Genomic DNA, 13,950 nt, shown 5'->3' with positions numbered 1-13,950 from the left:
TGCAGAGAGCTCTAGGTTATAACTGGGATTTTAGACACAGGATTTGTGAGATCAACTCTCTCTTCAAGGCAGCTGCACACACTGAAGAACTGTGAGATCTCTCAGGATTGACAGAACTTTTCAACACTAAGTTTCTGCCTGCTTTAGAGGATGGGCTCATGAACTGAGTTTGGAGAACATGGACAGGTTTTTTACTTCATGGGAAACTGAGATTGAAGAGAAATATTGGGCCATGAGCCCAGATGACCTCCTGGGAGGTGTTTAGTATAATCTTATATTTCTATTGCTAGTTTTCTAAAGAATTGCAGTTGAGGGTTGACTGTCTTGTCCAGGGAGAGGGCAAACACTCTAGCTACTGTACAAAGGACACATATCCTCACATCTACATCTTATCTCATCCTAGTTGTCCCAGCTACTCTTCATGGAATATAGGATGTGAGGTTGTAAGACCAGGAGAAAGTGACCCAGACTTGGGAAGGAAATTAATCTCATGAGGCCTTTTACCAAGAACTGAATTGGGTAACCTGTGACCGTCTGACATTTGGGTTGTCCTATCAGTAGTTCAGAAGGACATCCTCTCACATGCTTGAGTGTCAGGACAAAACAGCACAGTAGTGCAGAACAGGAGGGTGTTGATCAAGTGTAAGGATCAGGTTGTAGTGAGGTAGGCCATGAGAAGCCCAGGTTTAGGTATTCCAGTCTGGCCACAACCAACTTACTCCAAGATCCTCCCTTGTTCCAAAAGGGGAAGAACTTAGAGGACTCCCTGAGCGGAAGTGCTCAGCTCTGCAGGTGAAGTGAGCTGTGGGTGAGAACAAAGCAGGGAGCCCAGAAGAAAATGGAAACACAGGCTGCATTAGAGTGCTCCATATGGAAGCCTTTGGTGAGCGATGGAGGAGGAGTCAGGAAACACAGGAAGTCACTCTTAGTACAGGAATGGGTGGAGGACAGGAGACCTGGTCTCAATCTGTCACTCAACCAACAATCAACCAACCACGAGAGAGAGACAGAGACAGAGACAGAGACAGAGAGACAGAGAGAGAGACAGGATTAATCACCAGAGTGATGCTGCTACCTTGAGAAGAACTCAGTGATAAAATGGCCTGTCTATTCCATGTTCTTCAGTGAGCTCATCTCCATGGAAAGAAGTGTGGATATCTTGGGCTTGAATAAGGCCTGTAGTGCGGTAGTGGCGCAGCTGTGTGGTAGTAGCACATGCCTTTAATTCCAGCACTCTGGGAGGCAGAGGCAGGCAGATCTCTGAGTCTGAGGCCAGCCTGGGCTACAGAGTGAGTTCCAGGAAAGGTGCAAAACTACACAAAGAAACCCTGTCTTGAAAAAGAAAACAAAACAACAACAAAAAACAACCAAACAACCAAACAAAATAAATAAATAAATAAAAAGAATAAGACCTGCAGCAAAGTGTGTAGTGAGAAACTTTTAGGTCCCTTTCCTAGAAGGTCAAATGCCCTTGTCTTGATAAATCAGAATCTTAACTGAGTGTTCTGTTCTCCATGTGTTAATATTAACTGTAATATCAGAGGAGTTCAGGAGTCTAGAATGGAAAGTGTGAGACAATTCTGAATCCTGATAAAGCTGTCCAGAATATTAGGACACCGATTACTTGCTCAGACAGTGCCCATCTTTGGATACATTTCTCAGAGGAGACAGCTGAGGCAGAAATGGGTAGGAAGGAGCCATTCCTGCTTAGAGGCCGGGGAGGCACTGGGGAAGGTGGCAGTGAGTTTTGTTTCTATTTCCTTGGTGGGGCAAACTCCAAAGCTGAAACAGTTCTTGCGTTGTTCTCATTCCAGAACCCACTACGATTTATCCACATCTGACAACAGCTGAGGTGACAGAAACCACATCCTATCCTCTTGCAGGTAACAAGGTCTCCTCCCTTATCCCCTTGGAAGGTCCAGATCTTGATGAAGCTGGTGAAGAATAGGCACCCTCTGCAACACTACAGGTCTGACATTGTCAGTGGTGGCAGGGACAGAGACACAGCTCCATTCTGCCTCCCCACAGCATCCTCAGTTGGTCCCTGTCTCCATAAGCTCCTCCATTCAGGCCAAACTAGTCTGTGTGGCTTCTCAGAAGAAAAGAATGTCAGGGACAGTCATCGTGGTGGAGTGATGAAGATATTTAACTCAGATCCTAATCACCTGGTCATTAGGAAGAGAGATGCTTAGGAAAGGAATAGGGCACACTGAGGCACATGTATGGACTTCTCCATGCAGAGCACTTAGGTTTCTTTACCTGAGTATACATGTGATGTGGTGGCTCTCAAGTCGGGTCTCTGGAGATTGCTAAGAAATACCTTCATCTCTCCTGCTTCTGTTGGTTTTGAATCCTGCTCCAAGATGTAATTTACAGCAAATATATTTGAATAATTTTCTTCTACAGACAATGTTGTGGTGTAGATTTCTGAGGAATATTTCTTACATTCAGGAATGGGAGAGAGGGGCTAGAAATACCAGGTTCCACAGGATTATTCCTGGAAGGTCTTCCTAAGGGCCTAAGTCAAAAAACAGCCTAGACTGTAGATGTTGCCTAAACCTAGTCATTACCTTTGGCTCCTTGGAAAAGCTTTCACAATGAGTAACATGAAAGCACAGTAATGTGAAAATGAGGAAGGTTCTGGGTCATCTAACATTATTCATGCTAGGTAGGCCAGTTTTAACAGTAGTTGGGACTCCCATTTAACTGTAGCATTTCCGCTCATTTTGTAGCACTATGTGTACTTTGCAAGCAGAGATGTCTGCCATTTGCTAAAATTAGAAATATGGAGGCATCTGATGTCTGCTGCTTCATCTGTATAATGCAGTTAAGGGGCTCCTTGTCAGGATGTTACAAATCTTTTATATGTCTGATATCAGCAAAAAGAGGATTCTGTGTTTCATACATAGACAGAGAAACAATGAAAACTATAGATTACTTGTTGTAAAATAGACATTTCCAATGTACTTCAAATATCTAAATGTTCAAAACTTGCTGTTCAGTGAATCTTCTGTTATATTAAATCCTAAACCTCACACAGTATAAGACACCTTGTGGGTAATATTTACAGATGTAGAAAATAAAATCTAAATTCTTGTAATTATAATTAATTTTCCCTCATGTTGAGCAGATTCGAAGAACACTGTGACATCCTCACCTGACTCATGCAATAATTACACTGTAAGTATATTCCTCACCAATTTATTAGCTATGTTAACTTGTATATCATCTGGGAAAAAATTATATTTAAAAATTCCGTCTGTAAAATGTAAAATTAATTCAGATATTTGCATTAAAAAAGAAAGGAAAAGGGGCCACTTATAGTGGTATCTTCCTTATTCTTAGGACTCAGGACATTAAAACAAGATATCAGAAGTTTAAGACCAGTCTAGACCATTAGGGAACTTAGGCTACATAATGGGATCCTGTTTAAAAAAACATAAAAAAATTAATTAATAAATATATAAAATAAAGAAAATAAGATGTTGACACATATAAAATGTTTGAATTCAAGTTTATCTAGGGTCCACTAAAGTTATTTTTCTATCCAGTAACCATTCTCTGTAGAGCCCACTGTTGATATTTTTTTCCTCACACAAACCTCCACATAACTAACCTATGAAGGTCTTAGAAATTCTTAATTTTGCATGATTTTTTTCCCTAGAATTTCTCCATAGTAAACCTAAGATTTTCTTTCTTTTCTTTTCTTTGTTTTTTTCAGAGACTAGGTTTCTCTATGTAGCTTTGGAGCCTGTCCTAGAATTCATTCTGTAGCCCAGGCTGCCTTGAGTTCACAGAGATCTGCCTGCCTCTGGCTCCCAAATGCTGGGATTAAAGGCATGTGCTACCACCACCCAGCATACAGAGCATGAGAATTTCTATGGTTAAAAGTAAAGTTAAAAAAAGAATGAGCTAACTAGAGTGGAATAAATTAACATATCACATTTATGTATCCTAGTGCAGTATCAGAAACCATCATGCCGTGTTGAGAGTATTGCTAATTGAGCAGACTTGTGCTGTTTTTTAACACAACCTTGCATGGTGAAATTGCACCTGAACTCGGTTAACTGCAGTGCAGTCATCTTTATCAGCAAGAAGAAATACTTCAGAATTAAATTCAAAACAAGAAATAGCAACATCTGGATTCTGAGGCTGTCAATCTGGCTCTAGGTGCATTGAGAACATTGCATAGAGATACATTTGTGTGCTTGTGTCTAGGTTTTTAGTTTGTTTTTAGTCTCCTGCTCCTGGAGACCAGGCTGGCCTTGAATTCTCTATGGAAATGAGAAGGATCATTAAGTCTGGGGTCTTGGGTCTCTACTTCTCAAGTTTTGCTATTACAGGTGTACACCCGCATGCCTAGCAAACCATCCTATATCTTGAACCTGTAGATCAACTTCCAAGACTCCATCCATGAAAAGGTTGAAAAAATATTTGAAGATGAATGAAAAAGGATAGCCATTGTTGTCATTCATAATCAGGAAAATAAAATGAAGTAAATATTCACATGGGCACAGTGGACGTGCCTGTGTTCCAGGCACTCAGGCAGGTGCAGACAGGAGGATCAGTAGTTCATAATGGATACCTCGTGAGTGCCAGGCCAGCCTAGGGATACATTGAGACCCTCTCTCAAAACCAACAAACATTACTTTATATCCCCACACCATTTGTCAGGTAGTACCTGAGAATCCCTTTCCCAAGAGCCCTACTGAACAGGTTGTTTGAGGATGTAGAGACAGAGCTCACAGAGCTTAACTAACTTGTCCATGGTCTCCCTGACTAGGAAGAAGAGCTGGGATTGTGACTCCAGAGATGGGGCTCATACAGGGACAAAGATCTGGTCTCTGATCCTTCCTTTCCTGGCAATAAAACCCATCCCATGGGCTCAGTTTAGGGTTGGTAGATGAGTGCTAAGCCATTAGAGGGGCTTCACCTGCTGCCCAGCCTGTCTCCTGCTTATTCCAGTATGTGCTGATCCCTGGTCACCTACACCAGGGCACTAGGGGAGATTCTGCATTTCTGTCTGGTCACAAGGTGTTTATCAGGCTGCATCCAGGAGCAGAGTCTTCCTACTATTTTTTAGAAAGTTATTAGATATAATTGTATGGTTTCTTTTTTTTTCTCAACTCCCTTCAAACCCTTCCATGTACTCACTCCTTGCTTTCTTTCCAATTCATGGTATCTATTCCTTTAATAGTTAATTCATATAATATATATTATTTAATATAAAATTTATAATATTATGTATTATAAATATTATATGCACTTACTAAAGACAGTATAATATTTAATATGTTATATATTGTATATTATATAAGTATATAATGTACAATATATTAATGTGTAATATGTAATTGTTAATATATGCCTAGAAACTGTATGATATATATTATATATATTCATATTTAATATATATGTATCCCTAAAAATTTAATATAACCTGGCTAGTCAGTATGCTATTTGTGTGTATATGTTTCCACACTGACCATTTGGTATTAGATGTTTATAAAGATATGGAGTCTTGAGTTGCATTTACATGACAAGTAGGGTCTGTGATGGAAGACCAGACCAAGAGCTGAGCACACTGAGAGCAAGTTAACTTAGAGATGGGTTACTCTTTTTTTCTCTTTTAATATCATAGAATGATTCATATAGGGAATGTCCTACTGACTATTAAAGCAAACATAATCACATACATGATATATGAACCCACATTAAGCATGAGGTTAGAATTGTGACTGATGTATCTATCCATCCATGCAATCTCCTCGAGCGACACAGAATACACTTCCAACATCATCAAAGACGCTGAATTCACACTGTCTTGGAGTTCCACTACCAGATACCTCCTCAGATCCTTGTGTCTTCCTCATATTCCAGACTAGCCACAGAGCAGGAGAGACGAAGCTCTAGGACCTAGAGTCTAGGTTAAGGTCAAGCACGTGTTTTCTGTTCCTCTCACTTGCTGCCCCTGTGTTTACTGCTGTTTATTTATTGCTACTGTTGTTTTATTTATTGTTTCCTTAGGAATCGATCCTCTCACATGAGTGGCAGAAGAACACAACTAATGGCTTCTTTGTGGGCATCTCCATGGCTGTCCTGCTGCTGCTGCTGCTGTTTGTGTGCACCCTGGCTGTCACCAGTAAGTAATTTCACAACTGTCCCCAAAGAAGGAGAACCAGGGTCCTCTGACTGTCTTTTTAGCAAGTGCACATGTCACAGGGGTTTTAAGTTCACATGGTTTCCATATCCCTAGATCCAAGACACACATAGTAAACATCTACTCCCCAAGGAATGTGTTAGGACCCATAAAACTCTGTAGGTGATTTCTGGTACCTGGTGAGTGCTCTTTTAAGTGATCTTGAACCATTGCTGCTATGTCTCCAAAGATTCCTACTCTGTAAAATTTGATCTCATGTATTCCATACTGGTACAGACACTATAAGGTAGCTGAGAATGACCTTCAACTCCAGATCCTCCTGCCTCCAACATCCAAGTGCTGGGCTTACAGGGATAGGCTGCAGTGCTTGGCTGCACTCTTGTTCCCAACTCTGTCCTTTGTCTTTCAGTTGTTGCCATCGAAAGGGAAACATTATCTTTTCCATAAAAAAATTAAATAATGCTGGGCAGTGGTGGCTCATAGTTTTCATCCCAACACTTGGGAAACAGAGGCAGGTAGATCCCTGTGAGTTCAAGGCCAATCTGGTATACAAATCAAATTCCAAGACAGCCAGGAATGTTACACAGAGAAACTCTGTCTCAAAAAAAAAAAAAAAAATACTATGCCACAAGAGGTTTTGGATGGACTTGAGATTTCTTTTTAGGTCACTGTAAGACCTTTGTGTTCTTTTCTTTCCTACTCTTGGGACCTCGTTTGTTTCCCATGATGATGCTGTTGAATGTTCTGGAACATGTTTAGTAGATTAGGCAAATGAGACATTATTTGAGTGCCCCTGACTAATGCTCAACAGACTATGTGAAGGTGGCACCCAGGCCTATATGGCCCTTTCCATGAGCTGTGCAACTAACTGTACACAGTGTTTCTCTCTGTGTAGTCCATTCCCTGTGTAAGAACTTCAGCCATGGACTTTACAAAACACCATGCATGAGCCCATTCTTGACTGTTTCACAGAAAGTGGGGAATAAGAATATGGCTATCAGATTTCAGATGTTTCCCTTGAATTATTTCAAAGGTGTTCATTCAAAGTGATTTTTTAAGGTGGATCTAATGTCCTGTGTTTATAATATCAGCATTCTACAATTCTGGCTAGCCTGGGCTTCATATCAGAGCATGTCTAAAAGGGAGAATTACATAGAAATTGAATAAAATTCCACAAATGTGTTCCCTTCCTTATTTCAAAGTTGTTTTTCCTCCCTTACAGTCTTGTCCTCTAGCAGCCCATTAGAAAAGAATCCAGACTCTTTGTTTGTCTTGGTGAACAATAATTTACCAATCTCTTTCTATCAAATTAGGCCATGTGGATAAATATCCCAGACAATGAATGAAAAGAATATTCTCCCTGCAGTGTACAGGAAGGAATTACACAAAGTTACCAGGGGACGGTTCAATCAAAAACAGAAACAATATCCTTGATTAGGAGAAAATATCATGCGTGTTTCTGACCACATGTTCACTTTTCCTTTCAATTTATCCCAACTCTTCCCAACCCAATTTAGGGTACATCCTTATGAAAAAGAAGTCGGGGTCTCTAAGGTAAGCTCGTGTGGATTGTGTTGATTCTTTTTAAAGCAACAATCTTGAGAATGTCTCTCTGTGTTCACTCTTTCTTTCTTTCTCTCTTTTTCTTTCTTTCTTTCTTTTTTTTTTTTTTTTTTTTTTTTAGTGTTTTGAGACAGGGTTTCTTTGTGAGCTCTGTCTGTCCCAGAACTCGATCTGCAGACTAGACTGGCCTCAAAGTCACAGAGATCACCCTGCCTCTGTCTCTTGAGTGCTGGAATTAAAGGTGTGCACCACCACATCCTAGATCTCTATGCTTTCTTTTGTAACTAAATCATTCTTTACTATTAGATTTATTGATTGGTTGGTTGAGTTGAGGCAGGGCTCACAAAGTAGTCCAGACTGGCCGGGAACTTCCTATGTAGCCTAAGCCAGCCTGGAACTCACAATCCTCCTGCCTCAGACTCTTTTGTTCTGGGATTACAGGTGTATTCCACAATGCTTGGTCCCCATTCTGTACGTTGGATCCCAATATAAAGGTTAGCGAGTCCCTTTCTTGTTGCCCTCATTTCTCATGGATATTTTTTGCATTCCGTATTTCCTGCATTTACGGTAGGACAGGAACAGAAGGCCCTTGGTACTCATCTCTTATAGGTAGATGCTGAGTTCTAAGTTTTGCTTCCTGGGGCATATAAGCCAGTAGAAAGATCCTTTTAGGTGCTTTTAGGCAAGTGTGGTGAGGATGACAGGGTTAGGAGGTGGGCTGTTCCAGGAAGCCCAAGGGAGCAGAAGTTTTAGAGGAAAATCATTTCTGAGGATGCCAGAGTGTAACAGAACTGTGGTATGGCCAGTGTCTCCACACTGTACACCAGCCCCCTTCACTCCCTACACTCCTGTCTGTCTTGCAGGCTCCTCAGGTTACTATACCTGGGGAGCTCTGTTAGTATCTCCAGTGTCAGCCCCCCTGTACTTCCCCTGTGCCACATATTTATAACGATCTAGTCTTCTTAATTTATCTAAAGATTGGCTGTCCACAGGACCATGCCTTTCAATCTAATTCCATGTCCTTCAGACTGCCTCCATAGCTTAAGCACAAGAGCCAAGCCATAGACTGGGCCTTGTCCAGTGTCAGGTCCTTAGAATTGCCTGACATGGATAGTTCTTAATAAGTGTCCATCACACTTTCCATTCACAGTAATAAATCTATAAGGTAGGAACTACTATTAGCCTCATCCTATAGATCAAAAACAGGTCCATAAATATGAGGTCACACTACACTGTCCTCAACCTCCAAATCCCATGCTTACAAATCTAACTGGTAATGTATATGTATGTATGTATGTATGTATATATATAAAACATAAATTGAATTAACTTTCTGAATATAGAATGGAAATAATCCTAAGAATTAGAAGAACACAGCATGATTTTAGTCTATAATTCTTGTTCCTGTTAGTAAAGTATCTTTTTTTTCTCAAAAATTTAATTTAAGATTCTTATTTGTATATATGAGAGAGAAAGATGGGGTAGGGATAGGCAAAGGTGGGGCAGGGACAGGGACAGGACACGGAGAGGATAGGCATGAATGTGTTCAAGTACACCTGCAGGGAGACCAGTGGAGGACAGGGAGTGTCCTTCTCTGTCCCCCACTTTGTCCTTTGAGGCAGAGTCTCCCTTGAACCGGCAGTTCACATTGTTTGTTTGCAAAGGTCAGAAAGCCCCATTGATCCTCCTGCCTCTGTCTCCTCAGTGCTGGGTTACAGGGATGCAGGAGATGTTCTACCTGTTACCTGGGGGCCTGCATCTGAACTCTAATTCTCCTGTTTGTAAAAGGACCATGCTTAACTGCTGAGTCATCTCTTCGGTACCAAAAGTTACTTTTTAATCACTTAATATGAAAGAAAATACTGGAGAAAACACAACACATAAAGAAGAGGGGGGGAGTTGGGGGAGCTGGCACACACCTGTTATCTCCACACTCAGTAAGCCAAGACAGGAAGGAGTACTGTAAGTTAATGTGCAGCCCAGACTTCTAGCAACAGTCTGTCTAAAACTAAGTAAAGAACACCAGGTGAGGAGGCTCACACCATTAATTCCAGGTCAGCAGACAGAGGCAAGTGAGTCTCTATGAGTCCAAGAATGTCTGGTCTATGTAGGAATTTACAGGATAGCCAGTGCAACATAGTGAGACCCTGACAAAACCAAATGAATGAATGAATGAATGAATGAATGAATGAATGAATGAATGAATGAATGAACGAACGAATGAACAAATAAACAAATAAATCAAAAGCAAGCAAGAAAGCCACAAAACCAAACTAACCACTCCATGACACACTCTGGGCATTCTCTCATGACTTTTCTCTGTCAGTTCTATCACACTGACTCAGGAGTGTCCTGACCCTCCACTGTCTCCCTACATGTGTGACTGTCCCAGGCAGAGTGGAGCTGGATTTCTCTTGTTCTGTGTAATTCTCAGCACAGGCATGTTCCTCACAGGGCCGACTGGAGATGCTCACGTTGGTTCTGCATTTCAGTAGTAGAAATGGCCGCTGTGTACAAACGACAAAACAACACTGTGTCAAAACATCACCCCTGAGTTCCTCTGTTTTTGTCTCTGGTTTGCCCCTTCATGAGTTCTAGAAGCTCAAATGTCAGTCCACTGTGCCTACCCTGACTAACAGGGGCACAGGATGAGCTCTGCAAGTGACGCCCCTCCCACAGCTGCTGGGATGGGCCAGCTGTGAACACCTGCAGTGCTCTCCCCAAATTCCTTTCAGTCCAGTGTTTGATGTTTGTGTGCATGTGACGTCTGTGAATGTGTGTCATGCAGTAGTCTTTGAAATTGTGCCATAGACCTAGCTGCAATGAAAAGACACTGCTTTGTTATTTGACATGTTTTTCTACTTCATGCTTAATGTCAGAGGATTTAGATGCTATGTAGGTTTCAAAACTCTCTTTTTTAAATAAAGAAAACTTTGTATTATTGTGTGCATGATTTGTGTGTGTGTGTGTGTGTGTGTGTGTGTGTGTGTGTGTGTGTGTGTGTGTAGGTTCCATGGCACCTGTGGAGGTCAGAGGACAACACTGTGGAGCTCTTTCCTTCTGCATTTCCAAGGACTCTAGGGATCTCACTCAGGTCACAGGTTCTCCTAACCTTTTCTAAATTATCACAGTGCAAAGTAAATACCCAAGACATCCAATTCCTAGCCCAGTTCCAAATAAACATCCTGATATGGTACCTTGGTTTGATGCCTAGATATGTGTCTCTAAATTTCCCACTTTTGTGTTTTATTATATTAGTATATTGAAGGACTCCAATATGAGCTACTTTAAAAAATTCTTAGTTAATCTGATGCTTATTACAAAAACAAAAAGCAAGAAAAAAAATCTTTTCCACTACTTAATGCTAGGGGCCTGTGTGGATTGCTAGGGTCCTGTGTGGCATTGTTTACTGTTACAGTTTTTGTGAATGGGGCTCCTAGAGTCCTGAGCATACATCATAAATGAAAGTTCTGCTCAGACTTGAAAGGTTACCTGTTGTTCTTTCTTCAACATCTCTCTCTGCAGCTTGGTAGCATTCCGTGTCTCTAAGAATGGAGGTTTACAGAACACAGTGGTTGTGTGGCTGTGAGCTGAAGACAATGTCTATATAACTGAAGACAGTTGTTACCCTACAGAATGAGTCCCAGTGGCCCTCGGAGGGGCTTCTGCCTGAGATTGGAAAGACAACAACCAGACTGGACAGTGCAAACACTCTGGACTATTTTTTTGTATCGGTTTATCCAGCAGTGGTGGAAAGGGCAACCCTCAGCTGTTTGTACTCAAACTCACTGTTAACATCATCGTAATTCTTGTGTTTACACTGCCTCAGTCTCTCCAAACACTGCAGTGCATTCTCTCAAACATGAACATTTTAGAGTGTTGTGTTTCCTTTGATGAACATAATCATCAATAATATAGGAAATGGACTGCTGCCTTGGTTATTAAAGCTAATAAAAAAGAAATGGGATTGAAAAGTTAAAAAAGAAAAAAGTAAGCACAGGTGGGAGGGGCATCCTGAATTTACAAGTATTTGATGATCATGTTAAATTTTTTGTTGTAATTGGAAATGTCACTTTCCCTCCCCTCCCCAAGGGGAAAAGTCATTGGCACACGCAGGTTTTAATTTCCTAATAGATAAACAGAAGGAACTCTAACGTCACCATTAGAGTTGGCTGTGCTTTCTCAGTGCTCTGGAAATACAATGCATTATGATGTGGTTGATCTTAAGATAGGGATGGGTGTTCCATGTTAGGAGAGGTTGCCATGGTGAGAATGGACCAGGCAGACATCAGGGAAGAAAATAGTGGACAAGGACTGAGTTCATCAGTGCTGTTTCCACTGCAGTCTGACTTGGTGCTCAGTGTCCTGTCCTCACCCACTGGACTCTGAATTAGGTGCTGGAAGGAGACAATGCAGAAATGACCATAGTCCTCTCATCTGCCTCCTTCCTGATTCCTGTCTGGTGACTGCAGGGCTCTGAGATTGTGATGTCTGCTCTGTTCTTCAGTCTTCCTAGAGATGCCTTATAGCCATGAAAGGGTCTGGAAATCTGTCTGCTGTCCCACCTAGCATTTCCAAATCTTGCGTGAACTCAGGAGCATGGTGACTAGTGACATTCTGTGAAAGCATGTGGGACTCAGTGGAAAACAGTTCGTATATATGGGCTCCAATGCTAACTGTGAGGAGGAAGAACAGGGTAACCTCCATGTCTTTTTGCTATTATCATGTCCACACTTACCTTGGTGGACAGTGGTCATTGATGAGAGATTACTGGTGAGAAGTCTTTGAGCAGTGGAAACATTCCAGAATGCATATCACAACCCCAGCAGATGTTGTAGTAATTGCTGATGTTGAGTTAAAGCTGAGTCAATGATTTTTATATTTTCACAACCAGGAATCTACTTTGTGTCTGATACATCTTTAAATAATCATGTTTCCCTTTGATATAGTTGGTGTTTGTGGTTTTGTTTATGCTATAGAAAAAAAATCATCAGTTGAGAGGATGGATAGAAAGATCCAAGATGAGTTTTGTTAATATTCCATTAAAGTATCAGTCTTGTTGATTTTATTGAATTTTCTTTTAATCCTTAAATTTCAATAAACCATTGTGTTTGTTACTTATAATCTGCTGAAGTTGTTAATAACTTAACAATTATACTTTTTTTAAGATAGGGTCTCACTGTATAGCCCTGGGTTGCCTTGAACTCCCTATATAGACCAGGCTGCTCTCAATGTCTCAGAGAGTCTCTTGACTTTGAATTCTGAGTTCTGGGATTTAAAATATGCGGTGGCATGCCTATCTTGACTATACATTTAAACTTTATGAAACTTCACACATCTTATGAAGCAACAGAAGCAGTCCTTCTCTGCGAGCTGTGTGCATAAATATGAGAGAAAAGAAGATGAGATGTTGAGTAATTGTCTGACTTAGCTGTGTGCATTTTCACTAACAGAAACTGTTTCTTCACTTTGAAAACTGACCCCACATTTATTTTTTCAAGCTCACCAATTCATTTGGTCCAGACATCTCCACCTTACTATGTGTAGGCTCACAGGACATGGGTATATTGGGTTAAAATTTTCCATGATTTAATCAGGCACTAGGAACTGGGGTCTTCTCAGCACCGGGGCCAGGGTCCATTTCTGAAGTCTAGTTCCTCAGAAGCTGCAGGACAGGAGGGAATAGATGGAAAAGGACATCAGTTCTGGTCCATCAATCTGCTGGTTCATTCTGAGGGGAGGATGTCCTGACAGCACTTAGCTTCTCAATCATGACATATGGGACTAGGAAACTGGCATGAGGGATGAGCAGAGACCTTAGAATCTAGTCTCCCCACTGAGAACCAATCACACCCTGTAGTTGTGGCTGCTAGTACTGTCTGCTGAGTGACAGCGCTGCAGGGAATCTCTATGTCAGAGGGAACAGCTTTAGCCCAGTCTCAGGACTGTCCCTAGGAAAGAGTGATATTAGAGATGAAACCAAAGGCATGTGCAGCCAAGGGAATGTCTCCCGAAAGATCTAAATCCCTGGGGGCAGGGCGGGGGGAGGGGTCTCAATGAGACCTAGGAGCACATCTGTTTGGGAGGAGTCTCACTCTCAGAAAACACAGCTCTTTAATATACTAAAGAGTTATACCTGCTCTCTAGTACACACTGTGAATATCAGAATTTGCTTCAGCAGCATGGTTCTAAGCTAGCTTGGTTTGGGTATGGGGCAGTAGGGGAAA

General features: G+C 41.3%; 1 protein-coding gene and 1 long non-coding RNA gene across 2 annotated transcripts in view; both read left to right on the top strand.

Annotated features, from left to right (window-relative positions):
• LOC118588635 (T-cell immunoglobulin and mucin domain-containing protein 2-like) overlaps positions 1-6,607 on the top strand; it is a 29,521-nt gene extending 22,914 nt beyond the window's left edge. The window contains exons 6-9 of the mRNA XM_036195206.1: positions 1,815-1,883; positions 3,131-3,180; positions 6,028-6,142; positions 6,570-6,607. Of these exons, the coding sequence (XP_036051099.1) occupies positions 1,815-1,883; positions 3,131-3,180; positions 6,028-6,142; positions 6,570-6,607 (272 nt within the window). The remainder of the gene's footprint in view (positions 1-1,814; positions 1,884-3,130; positions 3,181-6,027; positions 6,143-6,569) is intronic.
• A 1,070-nt stretch (positions 6,608-7,677) lies between these two features.
• Positions 7,678-12,786, top strand: LOC118590125. The gene is made up of 2 exons (XR_004945711.1): positions 7,678-7,714; positions 11,249-12,786. It is a non-coding gene; the product is annotated as an uncharacterized LOC118590125 (long non-coding RNA).
• The last annotated feature ends 1,164 nt before the right edge of the window (positions 12,787-13,950 follow it).

The sequence above is a fragment of the Onychomys torridus genome, chromosome 8 (assembly GCF_903995425.1).
Source record: "Onychomys torridus chromosome 8, mOncTor1.1, whole genome shotgun sequence".
NCBI classification, from domain to species: domain Eukaryota; kingdom Metazoa; phylum Chordata; class Mammalia; order Rodentia; family Cricetidae; genus Onychomys; species Onychomys torridus.
The sequence above is the reverse complement of the archived record's forward strand: the minus strand, read 5'-3'. Positions and strand labels throughout refer to the sequence as shown.